This window comes from Labrus bergylta, chromosome 8 (genome assembly GCF_963930695.1).
Source record: "Labrus bergylta chromosome 8, fLabBer1.1, whole genome shotgun sequence".
Lineage (NCBI taxonomy): Eukaryota > Metazoa > Chordata > Actinopteri > Labriformes > Labridae > Labrus > Labrus bergylta.
Genome location: NC_089202.1, coordinates 2,930,399 through 2,947,988, shown reverse-complemented (window position 1 = coordinate 2,947,988; position 17,590 = coordinate 2,930,399). Strand labels below are relative to the sequence as shown.

The window sequence follows — 17,590 nt, the reverse complement described above, 5'->3', positions numbered from 1 at the left end:
GAGTCATTCCTCATCTCACAACCGTGAACGAGGCTATCAAACTGTGAGATGCCTCGACTCGTGACACTAAACTATCCCATTTCCAAGAAATGATGTAGTTCTCAATACTGGGGAAGATGTCTCATTTGATTTCATCAAAACTAATTAAATAATTGTTTGTGACCAATTAAGGGGAACATGCCTGTCAAGGTGAAACAAACCAACACACAAAACAACGAGGAAAAAAACGCCCTTCACCAGAGATTTTGCTTCAATTCTACCAAAGCAGGAATTGCAATCGGCAAAATCTGCAACTATAATGAGTAATCACAAATAACCTTTCAAATGTTTTTTTATTTAAAAACAACCTTTGTCAAGGTTAAATCAAAAGTGACAATACATTATTTTGCATACTTTTTGTCATCTTTATCTGCATTTGGGGACGTTTAAAGGCTAACTAGCATGCCATCTAATACTATAACCATGAGGCTAAAGCTAGGCTAATAAATTGTTAGCATGAAGCAGTTTTTTAAAAATGCCTCATCTCATTCCTTTTTTGTTTGGATAAATTGAGTATGTTTTCTCTTTATACCTTAGATAGATGTTTTTAACCACTTGAAACGATCCATGTTAGTATTGTCATTTCTTAACCGCTAGTCATCATCTGTAGGTGTAAACTATTATCAGGACACATAACTGTTACCTGAAACTGAAGCACATTACAATGTCTTTTTCTATGTTTTTGTACTGTGTGTATGATATCTCATCTATATTCTTTTGTTTTTAGAATTAGTAATATAAAAATGTGTAATATTTCTGAGGATCATTCTCCATATATCCGATAAAAAACATAAAAATTAGTTTAATTAGTGTATACTTTAACTATAATAACTTGGATTGGAGCCATTCATCTCCTTTATTCATTGTTGTCCCATTTTTCTTCCTGCAAGCCCAACACAGTCACAGCAGACGACTGTGAGTCGTGAGTCTGGTTGTGCTTTAAAGGACGTTTTTACCTTGCAGCTGTGTCTTGCTAAACGTTGCCAAGTTTGTTATTTGCTCATGTTGGATTAATTTTGAGTCTCTGTAAATAATAGAACTAAGAGTAAATTCGTAACCGGCTCTTTTTGTCTTAAGATAAGATTTTAAAAAATATTTGAGTGATTGCTTGATATATCCACTGACTGTCCTCACCTCTCAAACTCTATCCTCAGCAGCCGTTCTCTTTCCAAGATGGCCACATGAAGTCGACCCCATTCTTTCTCCACATCAATAGGATCGTATCCTGGAGGGACCTTCACCTGACCAGCATGCACGGCGCTCTGTGGGGCAAACGGGTGTACAATGCATAAGTCGCGAGTCAATAGAACAGAACACAATAAAATGACAAAAGATTAGAAAAACAGGGTCAGCTTGCCTCAAAGGACTGGTAGATGTGTTTGGACCGGTTCTTGTCGGTCTCTTTCACTGGCAGCTCTGTCTCTTTGAACTTCAAGAACTGGCGCCAAAGAAGCTACAAAAAAAGAAGAAAAAGACAACATTTAATTTGTTTAGGGGCTTTTAATTCTTTTAATTTACAGATAGGACAGTGGATAGAGTCTGAACTAAGGGAGAGAGGATTAAAGGACTATAACCTCCGTACATAGGGTACACACATTAACCACTAGGCTACCGGCTTTTACAGTAGAAAAAGTAAAACTTCTACTTCCCTGGTGTAAAAGACATCAATATGCTGCTTTTCTTTCAGTGAATGTTATGCAATTTGCTCAGTTAACATAATTGGAAACCCTAATTCCCTGAATTAAATCAGACCATTAAAGTAACACATCATGCCACAGTTAAAAGTTTATATATAGATGGCTAACCTCTGGTGGGAAATCAAGTTAAGCTTTGTGAAATAACTTGACTGCCTTGCTGTTGAAGACAGCTGGAACTGTAACCTCTGTAACCAGACTCATAGAAGCACACCTCATACTGTGATTCTGCTGATGCACTTCTTCTGTTAGTTTGACTTCAAAGAAAGTTGAGAAAAGTACTGCAGACACGCTATGCTTTTGTTCAGAAGCACTGGCAGGGAGTGGCACAGTGGTGTCTCGTCTGAGGATTAGGTTTAGCATTATTTGCCTTGTGGCTGCATTTTTATTTTTTTCAGCACAATCACTGCCCCACCTAGTGCACAACAATACCCTCTTTTCTTTCTGCCTACATTATGCAAGCGTGTTCTTTCAGCAACAAAATTGAATGACCAACAAAACCTGAAGACTGAGAATATCTCTATGTTATTAAAAGTTTTCTTTAAATACCTAAAAATGATACTGTAAACCTTTAATTTGTATTCTTTAGTGCTGCTGAACAGCGGTCTGCAGACATATCCATAACAAAGCTAATCTCCAACCTGTAGGCATACTAAAAGCACATTGATAGCATCTCACCTCGACCTCCTCATAGCTGCCGGGGAACTTCCTCTCCTCGAAGATCATGACATGGTGGCGGATCCACTGCTGCAGGACGGTCACCAGCTCGTAGTACTCCTGCCAACGCAGCTCCAGCTCCTAAAGCCAAGGCAGCAGAAAAAAAGATAGATGGGAGATAAACAACAACAGACAGGAGGGCTCTTCTTCTCCTGCAGCTCTGTGTCCTATCATTCACACACCACACTTAACTCAATTAGGTAGCAACAATCCAAGTCTTGTGTGAATACACAGGGAAGGCAGAGGGCAGGGAGGGAGGTTAGCGGAGGGGGCAGTAGGTCGGGGAGACAGTGTTAAGAAGGAAAACAATGGTGGGAGGCAGACGGACAGAAGCACAAGTGTGTCGTTCTCCTGGATTCTTTGTGAGAAGTTGTGTATGCAAAGATTCATTTCAGGATATTTCAGGCCTCATCATAGCACAATGACAAAGTCTGAGGATGCATAAACAACTATACATTCAGTTTTACATGAACAGATGTGTAACAACACATTTGAGACTTATGCCTCCACACTGTAAACACCACAGGTTTCTAATTTCCCTCAATACCTGGTTTCACAAGACTTCTTTTTATCTTTTAGTTCTTGAAGCATTGGACCGCTCTGACAATAAAAGCTGATTTTTAAGTGGAGTCACAAGCCTGTTAATTTTTGTTGAAATCTGATCAAGCCTACAATCAGATCTTACTGGGCAACATTTATTTATAACATGTGTCTTAATCAGTTTGAAGGAACTTTCAATGTGATTGGATTTCAGCAACCCCTGTCAACAAGGCACAGTGACTTATCTCTTTGCTGTGTCAGTCCCGTACAAGACAATGTAGTGAAATATAAAGAAACATCTAGTCCTGCGTCTAATGTTGTAGTGCTCCAAAGCGCTCTTGGTCTCAAGAACGGTCTCGAGACAACTTTTTGAAGGTCTCGTCTCAGAATCAAAAGCTTTTTTTACTCAGTCTTGTCTTGGTCTCAGACTGGGTGTACACCACTAACAGACTATTTTCCACATTATTACTGTGTTTAGAAGAAAAATGTCTCCTTTCTAAAAGAAGGAATAACTTTTCATAATTAGATTTTTGTTCCCAGGTTACGGATGCAACCTTCCCCTATGTTACAGCCTAAGAGAGTGACACGCCTCATGCACACAAGTTGATGATTTTTCAGTGATATTTATGGTCTTAGTCTTGTTTTGGTCTCTCTCTTCTTTGTCTTGGTTGTGTCTCTGTCTCAGAGCTCTCTGGTCTCAGGTATGTCTTGGTGTCGGTTAGTGATATCTTATCTACAACACCTTCTGCGTCCTTTTTGATGCTAAAAGGTACAGATCACTGTGATACTTTTCCAGTTAGAAAATAGCTTCTGTTGGTTTACACTCTGTAAATCCCAACATTGGAATATAAGCAGACGTAAAACAATATCTTTATAGATATAACAAATCTTGTAGGTAATGGTCTGGTGTTTTGTAGGTCATACTGTGGCGTCAGTATCATGATAAGCTTAAACATTCATTATATGAAAGAAGGTGCTCTCACGCTTCCTCTGCCATCATGTACGTCCCTCGGCATGGCATCATACAAGGATGACACGTAAGTGATGATGGATTTCTCATCAGGGTGTGGAACATCCACATCTGGAAGCAGACGACAAAAATGTAGAAAATGCAGCAAAAAAAGGCATACATTTATTTAACATTTATTTAGTTTAACTGATCCAATCACATCACATGTCTGATGTTTCAGATCAAATTGACTTTTGGTGCTAGGCTTACCCTCCGGGTCAAGGAGGCGTGTCACTCCCAGGTCTCTCTCTGCCACACCAAAGGCATGTTCCAGGTTCTGTATGTTGTTCTGTCGGTACACTTTGCCCATGTCAATGAGTCGGGGACTAGAAAGAACAAACAAACAAAAAGGACAATTAACCAACAATAAATTATCACCAATGACAGTGAAAGGGAGAAGGGTTTGGTTGCATTATCTCAAGAGGTCCAATGAAAAGAGTCATTTGAGTTTGATTGGATGGCTGACAATGAACTGCTGTGTGAGTCCATATTAAGTGCACTGAGTATTCCTGAAGCTGTAATTAAAGTATAGTGACATCAAAGGATAGTTTCTGAAGGATGTGTGCTCTCTTCATTGACCTTTGAGTTTTAGAGATCAAAAAGTTTCACAAAAACATTTAGCAAAATGCTACTTGATGCTTGAAAACATGTTTCTATTAAAAATGGAGCTATTTTTTTTATATATATGATTGTCGGTAAAGTAGCCAATAGAGCTGAATGTGAGAAATCCAAAACTATCAAGCTAGCTGTTCCTTATGTAAATCAAATTTCAGACTTTTAATTGGAAAATACATGTACATGGTACATCCTCAACATTTATTTTTTGACATGATTTCAAGGGACTTAAAAACTGTAAAGTGTCATGCAGAGCTTGTTAAAGTTAATTTAAGTCATTTATAAGCATATGACGTTTAGGGGTTGATCACTGCAAGATACTACTGTTCTGGTTAGACGAGAAGTTGAAAGCTTGGCAAATGGGATTTCATGAAAGGCTTGATGTCATCTCTGTAACATGTACACAGAAGGAATGCATTGTGTTCCTGTCTGCTCACTTATAGGGTGTTCAATTAAATATTCTCAAAGCTCTGTATGAGCTTTTTAAGACCTTCTGCCAATGGCTATATGCTTTGAAAAAAGTCCACCTGTTCATCATCTGACAAGCACCTGCCTTTTTCTGTCCTCTGGGTGTTTTAGTCTCTTTGGCAGACGTCAGTGCTTCTATAGGGGGAATTTAATTTAAAGAGCATCTAGCATAATGAAAGCCATAATGAAAGTTGGAGCCGATCATAACTACCAGAAGAGAGAAAAGTTCACGTCTGCAGAGTGCAGGGAAGCATGATTGAGAGCATCACAGAGTATCTTCTATTATGCATGCATCCTTTACTATCACACCACTTTTACAATAGACATCATCAGCTACAGCAGTTTCAAATGCATTGACAAAAATCACTAAGTACATAGACCTGAAATATTGACTATATTTAAGGGAATGCAGCACGGGTAAGAGTAGGTGTCGTTTCATACAGCTCTCTGATGTGTAGAGTGGTACAGCTTGGATTGTGTACATAAACAGGAGAAGACTCCACATGGCGAACTTCTCGCACCGAGTACTGCTTCACCGGCCTGGAGGAGCTGCTCATGCTCTGGCCCTCCCTTCCATGAAAGATATGAGACCTCAATCCATGGCCCAGTTCCTCACTGCTAGAGCGGGCCCCCGAGCTCTGAGAACCCCGCCCTGAGTCCCCAGAGGATGTCTCTGATGGGATATCCTCGCACAACATGACCACCCGGGTGTCCATATCGCCGACAGATCCTGATGCATCTCTAATGAAGCCCAGCCTCCGCTTCCTAAGCTTCGACTTCTTCCTTAAATTGAGCATTTTTAAAAAATCTGCAGGAAGATCCTTGTGCAGTGGCTTTGGCGGTTGGTTTTACAGATTCATCTACTCTTGATGAAAAAGTGTTTTTTATGTCTAAATGGTATCTAGTAAATCCATGCGACGTGTTTCTCAGGTGTCCGTCATCATGTGAAGATCCTCCTAATCCTTCTGTTGGGTTGTTGTGATGAAAAAGCCTCCTAGTGGCACAGACAAGTCACAGCGACTTTGTCAAGCTGTTCTGCATAAAACCAATGTCCATCTGTTGCCTTAAAATTTAATCTGTAAGCCCTGGACAATCTTAAACTCTGATGATGAGCACAAATCTGCACTAATGCCTGGGCACAAAGTAACGCCAAAGTGTTCATGCAGCAGCCACAGAGTGCTACAGCCACGCCCACACACCACTCCCCTGCCCATTATGAAAGGCAGCTCTAATCCAGCCTCAGGTGTCTCCAAAAAAGAAGAAAGAGTTGCAGGTACATGTTCAAGTTGAAGGAAACCTGCCCCTGCAGGCATTTCTTTCTTGCCATTGATAATGACTGTAAAGAAGAACGTCTCTGAACATTTCACTTTCTCTTATTTTCATTCTCTGCTATAACTGTTTGCTCTCTGGTTTCTAAAACCCCTCTTTGTTAAAATGTCTAAAAAGCAAACTTAACTTTATTGACAAATCTTCCTGAGAATAAAAAGTCTATTCAATTCTCAGGATGTTGCTACACAAAGCAATCCTTCACCGCTAATTCCACTTTAAAGACACAAAACAACTTCAGGGGAGTGAGTATGTTTATGTTTTCATTTACTTTTTTTTATCACTATAGGTTCCCAAAAGTCCCAAGAGAGCTAACCAAACGTGATTGAGAAAATGATCACCCAAAGGTCTAACTGTCTTACTCATGGCAGACGCCTGTCTGTGGTATTTCTAGCCTAAAGGGCATTAATACAGTTAATATCAAATCTGCCTAAGACCAGTTCTGTCAGGTGCTGACTTGAAAATAGGTCAAAAGGTTTTATTTTTTTTATGGGCAGAGTATAGCAAAGTTAACTTTTAAAATCCAGTTTAATAGACAAGAGTGCTCAATTATTCTGAGCCCTGTTCATGCAACTGTAAGGAGTCTCTGTGTTGAATCATTTAATACTAAGTGCTAATTACGTCCCATTAAAGTTAACCAGATAGCACATTATGAAAAAGCCATGTCATTGTTTTTATAACCGAAGTTGATTCAGGTATCAATCATACACTGTAATTATTAATGTACAAAGCCTGAGTGACGTCAGCCATCTGTTACAGCAGGGGGCTCTGGAGGATCATCGGCAGCTGTTGCCATGTTGGAAATCCTGTCTCAGCCTAACTTTCAGTCAGCCTAACTTTCAGTCAACCTAACGACAGGCTGAGAGCTGGAGCTGAGGCGGATTTTAAACCTCTTGACGAACCGTTACATGGCACCCACCTGTCAATCATGTCAGCTATGTGCCTAAGTATGGATAACAAGTATGTAATAAAAAAAATCACTCCCCGTACAGTGTGCGCCCATGAGGACAATTACTAATCAGGCCTATTTACATTTTTGTGCCCGCCTGTAAACATGTTAATTTCTACAGTAAAAACAAGATTTACTGAATGGGGTGTGTATGTGACTTCAAGCCTCAAGTGGACCCTCGCTGAACTGCAGGATTTTGTACTTCCGCTTTGACTTCATTTTTAAACACCAGAGGTTGCCGCTTGGTATCACTACATCCTGAGTTCAGAGTAGGTACTGTATATTGTGCAGCACATTTATTTTTTAACAATCACAAATTGGAATTGGCCACTCACTAGTGTTTGTGAATGACGGCGTTGAAGAGCTTGCCGTCCCTCCAGCTGGTGGTGAAGTTGTCACAGCGGATGCCCTGGTAGCCGTCCGTCATCCTCTGGGACCAGAGCAGCAGCTTCTCCTTTGCCGTCATGTCTTCTGACTGACCATTGATCTGGATGTCTGAGATCTGAGATGGTATATGAATAACAGGTTAGAAGAGTGGAATAATGTGCAGAAGATGTGAATAATCCTTGTTGAAGGAAATTTGAGGAGTTTAGTCATTAGTGGAAACCAAAAGGAGCGGAATGATTGGACACCCCTGATTAACCCTTGTCTTTCCTTTGACCCAGTAACCATCTATGGAGTTAGCAGGATTTATTCTCCTGGCCTGGAAATCACCACTCGTTTGAGACATAGGGAGGTGTGGATGATGAATCACTGGCATCAGGCTTTCCTTTATTGTGTTTTTCCTCTTTTAAAAACTCTTCCCCCCAAATTTAAGGATATTCTGAAACTGGACATATTTTTTATTTTTTTTATGGGTCTAGTTTTTAACATGATATCCCTTTTCTTGCAGACTTTTTACCAACAATAAAAAAGTCACACCCATGTGACCCATGTTTTAATAATGTTGGTGCACTTCTTTTTTAACTTTTATAGAGTTGACATTATGTATTTTAATCCGTAAATAAAACTAAATTGTTATAATCATGATGTGGGGTTTAACACTAGATTATATTAGAAGAGGAGGCTTTCACTATCCCCTTTGATCGCCGTGACTCATCAGAAAACCACAGCCACTCATTATCCTCCTTATTCTATGAAAGTATAAAGACTCTGGGAACATCTTATCTACAGGACTCAGTGGCACCATCACCAGATTACCTCACCAAAAACCCCTCTCAACACCAGCATCTCCTTTGTTTTCTCATGCTTACCTTCAGCCCTTTGCAACCCGAGCCATGTGATGTTAAAGGCCCTGCCCATCGGGCTGATATACCCAGGGATTTCTATCTGTCAGCTCTTGGCATACACAAGAAAAAAGCAGGAAAAGGCCTGGGTACATGGGATGTGGTTGGGAGTGTAGCATGACAACAAGCTGTACACTCGAGCAGACACACCCTCCCCCTGGGAGTCAGGCAGAGAGTGACTCATTCTTAAACACCCTGACAGTGTTTCAGTTCTTTAAACTGCTCATAGATCACCTACTTCAGACCGGACATGTGAATGGAGTATCAGTGTATTATAAAAGTTGCATTTTCTTCTAGAAGATCAGGAAATGATATGATGAGATGATTAGAAAATGTCCTTTTTTAAGAGGAATTATGAGGAGCAGAACCCGTTGGGATTGGTTCCAGGCAGATGTGAAACAGCAGCTGACAGGTGTAGATCCCAGTGACAGATGTAGAGAGCGATAATACAATAAAAAAACAACACTGACAGATGAGGAGACCTGGAAGTGAAGGATGATGGTCCATATTAACCCCAAAGTGAGCTTGGGGTTTCCATCTGCGATGTCATCGTTTCTGATGTTGACCAGCTTGACCTGAGAAGACAAAGCATGGTAACAGTAGTAAACAGAAGTTCAATCCATCAATGAAATTATTTTTTTTTCGTTCAAATTTCCAAAGGTTTTTTAAGGTTCAAGGTATCTTGTGTATGTACACACCTGCCGATGTTTGAGGAAATCCAGTGCTATCTGTACATTCTGCAGTTTGTGGAATCGCATGCGGCCTTTCTCTCTGGGCTGGAGAGGAGAGAAAAGACACAAGGAGACGTTTAGTCACATGACCTCCCGCTGTCAGAGGGGACCCGTTTGAACACTTCCTGTCAAGCGGAACAGTAAGTATTCAATGGAATGAGAAATTCATGGAATGAAAAATAAAAATAAAACATTTAAAGATTGGGAATAATTGGCGAATCCTTAATATTGCATAACTAGGAATTGATTTCATGGGCTAAATTTAAGATTTACAGTAAAGCCACAGCCACACTTGAATGAACATATGAAGACTGTGTAGTTTTCCTTGGCTTCATCCTTTTGTTTAACCATTATTCCTGGCATATGGGGTAAAATGAAACTTGATGGAGATAATTAACCATAACACAACAGGAAATTTGCATTGGCTGTGGCTGTGTCAGTCACGGGGTCTATATCATTAATGTCATCTGACAGCAAAGTGAGGTAAGATTATGTTGCATAATGCTTCCTTTTTATAATAGTGGAAATGAACAATGTACGGGCAGGGAGAGATTCTGCAAAAAAAAGAAGAAGCTTGTGGACAAATGGAAACGTATCCTGCAGGTTGAAACCCAAAGCAAGCCTGTCAATAAGGTGAAGGAAAACAAGGCAACAAAAGACTTGACTTGCCATGGAGGTCTGGATATCATGCACAGCCAAATCACATGTGGCAAAGCATGGATGAATACAAACAATAAGACAAAATGAAGATATCTACAGTAATAGTTATCGACCCACTCACCAACCGGACGCTCCTGACCATGTCTCTCTCCCTTGGCTAGCTCGAGCGAGAGCCGTGCAAAGAGAGGGAGGAGAAGGCCAGACAGAACACACAGAGGAGGGTTAAAGGAGGAAGGAAAGAGAAGAAGAATGAAAGCAATAGATCAGATCGGAGTATAGTTCAACACAGCAGGTTAAGGTTAAGAGTTAGTGCATTAGGTGATGAAGATGCTGAGCTGGAGCTTGTGGAGATGCAATGAACCACAGCAGCAGAAAAGCTTCCCTGATGCAGTCGCTTGCTGCTGGCTTTGAAATGATTCTGATCAGTCGGCCATGAGAAGAAAGAAAATCAAAGTTGAACAAAAGCTGACGAAAAATGTATATGGTGAGCCAAAAAGTACAGATCGAAAGTAAACTCAAGAGCAGCAAGGGCCAATAAATAAGTCTCAAAGTCGAGCTCATGTCTTTGACTGACACATCGGTGTGATTGGTTACAGCTTGTTGCCGAGGGGATGATGTACCTTCAGATTTAGGATAAATGCTCCTCATGTAATTAGTCTGGATTACGTTTTGGTTAAAGAAAATGAAGGATGATTGGGGTAAGAATACAGAGCTTTGGGTGTTTCTCATAGTCAAGGCCCTGATAAAAATAAAAATAACAAAAAGACACTCACCAGTTTTTCCCCAGAGAGAACCTCCAACAGCGAGATCAGGTTATGTCCATCTCGAAGGTCTTCATACAGGTCTGTGACGTGACGCTGTGACTGCAAGGACAAAGTGGAAATGGAATTAAGAACAAACTGTTGGTACATTTGTTTTAGCACTGACTGAAGAATAACACACTGCTTGCTCAGTGTTTCATTTTTTTTTTAGATTTCCTTCCATCCAATCAAGAGACTGTTTCTTTTAAGAATTCTTCAGAGATTTTCTGAAACCACAGAATGTCATTCAAACTTTGAGAAAAAAAAGAAAAGCCTGATAATTTGCAATTTTTCATTTTTGGAGTTCAAATTTAGAGCATCAAACGAATAATCTGTAACAGAAACACTGAATACAAGTTGAAATAACTTCTTTTTGAGCTGTGTTATATATGTTTCTTCACGAGTGCAATTCTACACAGGTGTGGAATTCATCGCCGTGAGCAGCCAAGCCTGACTCCTGCTCTAAATACCAAGCAGCAGCTGTCATCGCTAATAAATGATAGAAGGGAATCAAATACAGATCAGTGGGGTAAAAAAAAGAAAAGAAAAAAAAAGAAAAAGTGCACTGGTACTGTAACCTCAAAATCAAGGAACAACACAACCACACTTAATACACTTCACAAAACGTTTGGAAATCAAGTCACTGAACGTCAACAATGCATTCAATGTGTATAAAAACCGGAGGTGTGGTGTCGCTGCACAGAACATGTGCATGTGGAAGAACATGTGAGGTGCGGTGAATGGTGCAAGAAAACAGAAAGGCAGACAGGAGGAGAACGTTTGAAAAAAAAAAAAAAAAAGGGTAAGAGACAGGCCTCATGCAAAGTTCTTCATGACCAGACGTCGTTTTCAAACAGTCCCTGGCACTTACCTCGGCACTATAATGCTGGGTGAAAAAAAGAGATCAAAGACGGAGGAATTACAACGCATGGATGAGTAATGGAAAGAAAGGAAAACAAAAATTAGAGATTTTAAAAAAAAAATGAAATTAGTAGGATGACATGGAAATGTAGATTAATTCATTTAGAATGAAATTCTTAACAGAAAGATGATGTTTTTTTTACATTTTAAAAATGTGCATGTGTTTCATCATGTAGGTGAGTGAGGCCTCAGCCCACAAATGGAATGAGAATTAATTTCCCCCTGCAAGTTACAACAGTGTCTGATTTATATTGGCAAGAATTTCAACTCAGATATCCAAACCTCAGACGTCCTCCTTCCTGCCTGCAGAGACAAGCAGGAGGATCCGATATGCAGTGAAGGAAAACAACAGTGCCACCACCAGAGGTCACTGTCTACTCATATAAGGAACAACTTCAGACGGTTTGTTGTAGAAGTAAAAATGTTCCGTAATGAACCACTACAATCATGGCTTCAAGTGTTTTCAGTATTACTGAGCTGCAAACACACATGTGAAGCTTTTTAAACCTCCTAAGTATGTGTGTGAAGGTTAATTTCCTTTGTTCGAACAATGATTTTTTTGTGCTTACCTAATAGTCTGTCTCCTCAGTGTGTACTCAAAAGCCATCTATCACCACTCTTCTATTACTTTGTACTGAAAGGCGGTGGTCTCTGAGGCCCCCGCTCACACACACTGTCACTGCTGAAAGGCGGGTGTTATGCTACAAATTGCCCTCTCGGAGCTGTTCTGTAAACTTCTCAAGGTGAAAACGATTAGCACACACGGCTCACAGGCCTTCAGACCTTCCTACAAACACTTAGCATGCTTCAGGTTTTACGTAAGGGTTACATCCTCTGGTGCATTTCCTCTGAAGCTCTGCAGGGGTTTCCTTCATTTACAGGCAGGTAGAATCTTAAATTGCTGGCTCTGCAATGAGAGTGGCTTTTAATCTAATCACATGTAGCTTCAAGGAATGTGCCAATTATTCTGACATCTGGGGATTTACTCTGCAGAGGAAACCACTCGATGGCCCTTTGCAGCTTTTCATGGCTGTACCTAACCTACAGTCTGCCCCCTGTCAGGTCAGTCATTAAATCAGTTTAACATCAGTTTAACATCAGGGGAGCATTTTCGCACATTAATTAAGAGTTAACACTTTTTTTCCCAGAATATGTTATTTTTTCTAATTTCTTCGTCTTTTCCACAGATAACTGAAGTCTGAGAGATCTTCCTTCTCTTTGATATGATGCTTGTCTTAATTAATGGACCTTTTTTTTTGTAAGATCTTGAATTAAGGCTGCAACGATTGCTTCTTCCCTCTTCAACGTAAGGACTTGAGGCCTTTCTTTGTCAACTAAGACGATACATGAAGAGCCGGACAGTTTCATATTATTAGTTAGATCCGAGATTTAACAGAATATTATTCTAATTTTTAACATATTTAATAGACTAAACAATTTGTATAAATGTATATGATTGTAAAATAAGTAAAATCCACCATTGAAGTCCATTTTTAAAAATGCATTTCAGCTGTAAGTCTACTCAACTGTCTGAAAACCCCCTCTCTTCAACGACTCTAACTGTTAGTATGTGCAAAATTTAAAATTTTGAGACCCTGAAGAAGGATGTTTGTACCGCTATGCATGTGGGTTGATTCTCAGCTTCTTTTTGTTTTTTAACATGGCCTTAATTTCAGGTTTTTTGTTAAGAAATAGTCAATTCAATAAAGGCTTTTTACCTTTTTGAATGTCAACTCCAGAACACTCCAGACTCTACTTTTTGTGCTGCAAACATTTTAAACCTTGGACAAAGACATTCATATGTTTTCTTTTTTTTTTTTTTTTTTTTTTACGTTATTCATAAAAAGTCACAATTTTAACAATCTAAACTTGAATTTTTGAAACTTTTGAAGCTTTTCACGCATCAATGCAAGGCTCCAGTTGAGGCCCGTTGTGCATGCAGGTAGCCACCCTCTCCCATGAGTCTGTGCAGCACATGTGCTACCGTAGGCACTCACCACTGTGGGCTCTGGGCCCAGATTTTGCCTTTTCAGAGGGGGCTAAGTGAGTCCAGATGTTTGTGACTCACCCTCTAAAATTGACGGAGAACACTTAAGAGAAACAAGAGGGAGTAACTACTCTGTATGTTCTCACAGTGTGGTAGCTGAATGGAAATGAAAACTCTCTTTGTGCCTCCCCCCTCCTCTTGTTCCATTCTTTAAAAAAAATGAATGGCCTTGTGTGTTTGGAGTGATAATTCAAATATGGAAGTCATACTGTTGTACAAGTGTTTTCTGGAAGCAAAGGGATATTTTACTCCTGTGTGTGGGAGGGTTAGTTATTATGTTATGGTGGTTAATTTTTCACCCCTAATGAGAAACTCCAGAGTGAGGAGTGTGGCCCCATCCTGACCTGTTTACCTCCCTGACTATGTGATGCATTGGAGGGGGCTTTCAGGTCAGTGGAGTGAGGTAGGTGAGACTGGATGGATACTGATGGATAGTTTACACAGTCCCTCAGTTGGTGACAGACCGGACTTCTGGTTAGCCTCCTCTTTACAACGCATTGTTAACAGGGGGGTGCGAGGTAGCAACTGACTTGCTCATGTGTGTTTATGTAAGAAGGGATTGAGGTGTTGTCATTTCCTTTGACTCACTTAAAATACAAAAGGATCGTATTTTAGATCATTCTGTCACGTCATTCAACATCATCCACGACATTATGAAGCAGGCTTGGAATCTGACATACAACTCTGTAATCGTAAATCAATGACCCTGCAACTTGCTTGGATAAAATCTGTGTCACTCTGTTCGATGACGTGTGTTTGTTTAAACCAGCATGAGCTCATTAACTTACATAAACCTTATATAGACTTCATCCCCTATGACATTTGTTTTGAGTGTCAAACATTAACAATAACTTAAAGTTCCTGCCAACACTAAATTAAACCAGGCCAACCTACTTAATTTACACCTGATCATGGCTGCTGAAGGCAGAAAATTAGTGGTATTAATTGACTGTAAAAAACATCAATCCCAAAGTGATTTTACCCACGATTTTGTTGACGTGCTCGGTTCAAGTGGTAAACTCAACTGAATATATGTAGTTAGTTTAACAGATTAGTCCTTTTGGTGTGAGAGTGATGACATGTAATCATTAAGTCAGGTAATCGTGCACATCTCTATTCTAAACCTGAATTAGCTGGCTCACTGAAAAAACAAAAACATGCAGAGATCTCGAGGCACAGCGAACCCTATAATTTGAATTGTATTTGTGTAAATAAAAAAAGACAGCATGAGCTGTAGTGACACCTTGTGGACAGCTATGTAGGAGCGCCTACCTATGACCACACCCACAATCATGCAAAACTTTAATCTGTAATCTATAATTTAATATAATTATACAATTCAAAAAGATGAATTATGAAGCAATTCTTTCTCATGCAGCTGTACAAGGCTGTAAACATGTTTAATTCTACTGTAAAGTTTGGCATCTAACTTTGGGGCTCTATGGAGATTGACTCACTTTTGGAGCTAGCCTCAGGTGGCCTCTTGAGAAACTACAGTTTTTCTGCACTTCTGCATAATTTTTCAGATGCAAAGGTTTTTGTTTTGTTGCAACATTGATCAAAGACTCAACAAATCACCTGAAGGCAAATAAGTATGATGACTCACTGAGAGAACATCTGCTGTTTAACTGTATTATTCAGACCCAGGCCACAAACGAGGAGTTTTACCTTTTGATACCCGACCTGGTTGTTAAAAACCTTCTTGCATGAGGTTTGTGGAAAGTTCAAATCTATTCACACCTTATAAATGCTTTTAAACTCACATACCTGATTAAATGTGAATGATTGTGGAGCGTGACATTGTCAGGATATTGGAGCAGGGATCTGAGTGTTAATACACCTTTAAGAGTATCAAAAGAAAGAGTCAAAGTCAAGCACAGGTCCTTACCTTCATTAAGTGCTTGTTCACCCATTTTGTGAAGGTCTTCTTCTGTACTCGATCTCGTTCATCTGCAAAACAGAGAAACCAGAGTTTAACATAAGGCATAGAAGAAGAGGCAACAAGTTGTAACCAATCAAGAACAGAGCCCGACCGATTTATCGACCAGCCGATAATATCGGCTGATATTAGCAAATCCAGAGACTATCGTATCGGCTAATTTTATCTCAGATATGCGCCGATATTACTTGATTTATTCACCAGTAAAATATACATTCATTTGCGTTTCAATGTATTACCCCATCAGTTCTCTTTCACCAGCAGAGTGTGCTATATGGATTACAACAAACATCATTACTCTCGAGTGTCTAGTGATGGTGCACGTACATGCACAGTTACTTTCCAGTTGAGTGACCATCTTGTCTTCAACATATATCTTTTCCACAAGTGTTTGATAACTGCATTTTAGAGATCAACGCAATACATTTATCTATCTATCTCTGCAGATCAAACATAGATCTAAGAAGATATCGGCTGATATTTCGGTATCTTTTTTTTTTTCCCCTTCCAAATATCAATAACGGTATCAGACCCAAAAATCCCATATTGGTCGGGCCCTATCAAAGATTAAATATATGTTTGTGTTAACATTAACATTTTTAAACTACGCACTGAAGGTTAGGTGCGAAAAGTGCTGGAAATAAACAGCATGCTATTGATGTATTTTTTTTATTATGGAAGTGGAATTTAATATAAGTAAAATCAGTAAAGAAAAGGAAAATCCCTGAGATACAAGACAATGCAGAGCAAACAGATTAATCTCTGGGTGGATATAAAAAAGCCTCTTGACTGTGCACGCCTGCATCTGAGTCAGACTGCATCAGAACTCATTCACTGTGGGCAGATGCTCCCTTATTGTCTCTGAAAACATTGTATTTGTCAGATCATGACACCATCGCCAGCTGTACTTTTAAGAGACAAAAGGATTCCTTCAGCAAATGTTCTGGATGCGTGAAGACATGCTGTACGATTATCACAAGACCTGGCTGGCATAACTATTAGAGTGCGATCTTCCAACAAGAAACAACAGGATCTTGGCAAAGGACCACACCTACTGAGAAAAAAACTAACCTGCATACACCCAACCAGTGATGTGTTATTGGATTCAAGTAAAAAAAAAAACACAAGGTGTGTCACTGCGACATTTATTATGGACACATCGGTCTGTTTTCATCTCTCTGATGTCGACCTGCAGGATCTAAAAGTTGTGGTTCACTGAGTCGTTTGAATTTCACAGGATTAAACGTGACACTGTGACAAAGAAGAAGACCATTTTTAACAGGTTCAGGAATGTTCTTCTTTAATGACTCCCACAGCAGTCATTCCCACTCTAGTTAAAAAGAACTCAAAGTCCTCTGTCTTATCACTTTAAAGGGAGCAATCAAACCATCTTCAGTTTAGCCACACACCCAGCAATGAACAGCAAAGGGCAGTGATTCAATGCTAAGGCTAAACCGACGCCCACAGGCTATGTTTGTTTTCTCAGGAGGGTGTCAACAAGGACTTCTGCAAATGTGTTATGGAACTACGTTGCCATGGTAACCCCACACAGACATCCCAGACCTTTAACCTCCTCATTTATCATTTAAACCAAAGCTTGACTTTGTATTCCCTGTGGTTCTATTCCAGCAGTCAGCAGGTTTAAAAATGTCACCCAGAGTGGAAGTGTGATGTACAGTTACAGTAGAATCTCTGGGATGTTGTTAAATGCCGATGTAAACAACACAGTTCTCCGGAGAAGTTGCACCTTGACCCCTTTAGGTCCCCTGAACTCTGTTCACAGCACGTTACCTGATCAGGTTTCAACCACTGAAACTCTTTATGGAGTCGTTTGCTCTTTATAAGTGGA

At 39.8% G+C, this 17,590-nt stretch overlaps 1 protein-coding gene across 6 annotated transcripts in view; it reads right to left on the bottom strand.

The window, feature by feature from the left end:
* The window catches only part of plecb (plectin b), a 68,278-nt gene that overhangs the window by 25,402 nt on the left and 25,286 nt on the right, over window positions 1-17,590 (bottom strand). For 3 of the 6 annotated variants that reach the window (XM_029277432.2, XM_065957558.1, XM_065957559.1), the window contains exons 2-11: window positions 15,691-15,752; window positions 10,808-10,897; window positions 9,342-9,419; window positions 9,126-9,218; window positions 7,693-7,859; window positions 4,210-4,325; window positions 3,974-4,071; window positions 2,412-2,531; window positions 1,397-1,492; window positions 1,174-1,301 (exon numbers count right to left, since the gene is read on the bottom strand). In XM_029277432.2, the coding sequence (XP_029133265.2) occupies window positions 1,174-1,301; window positions 1,397-1,492; window positions 2,412-2,531; window positions 3,974-4,071; window positions 4,210-4,325; window positions 7,693-7,859; window positions 9,126-9,218; window positions 9,342-9,419; window positions 10,808-10,897; window positions 15,691-15,752 (1,048 nt within the window). Of the gene's footprint in view, window positions 1-1,173; window positions 1,302-1,396; window positions 1,493-2,411; window positions 2,532-3,973; window positions 4,072-4,209; window positions 4,326-7,692; window positions 7,860-9,113; window positions 9,219-9,341; window positions 9,420-10,155; window positions 10,192-10,807; window positions 10,898-15,690; window positions 15,753-17,590 lie in introns of all 6 variants that reach the window. The other 3 variants (XM_065957556.1, XM_065957557.1, XM_065957554.1) reach the window with 2 other exon arrangements.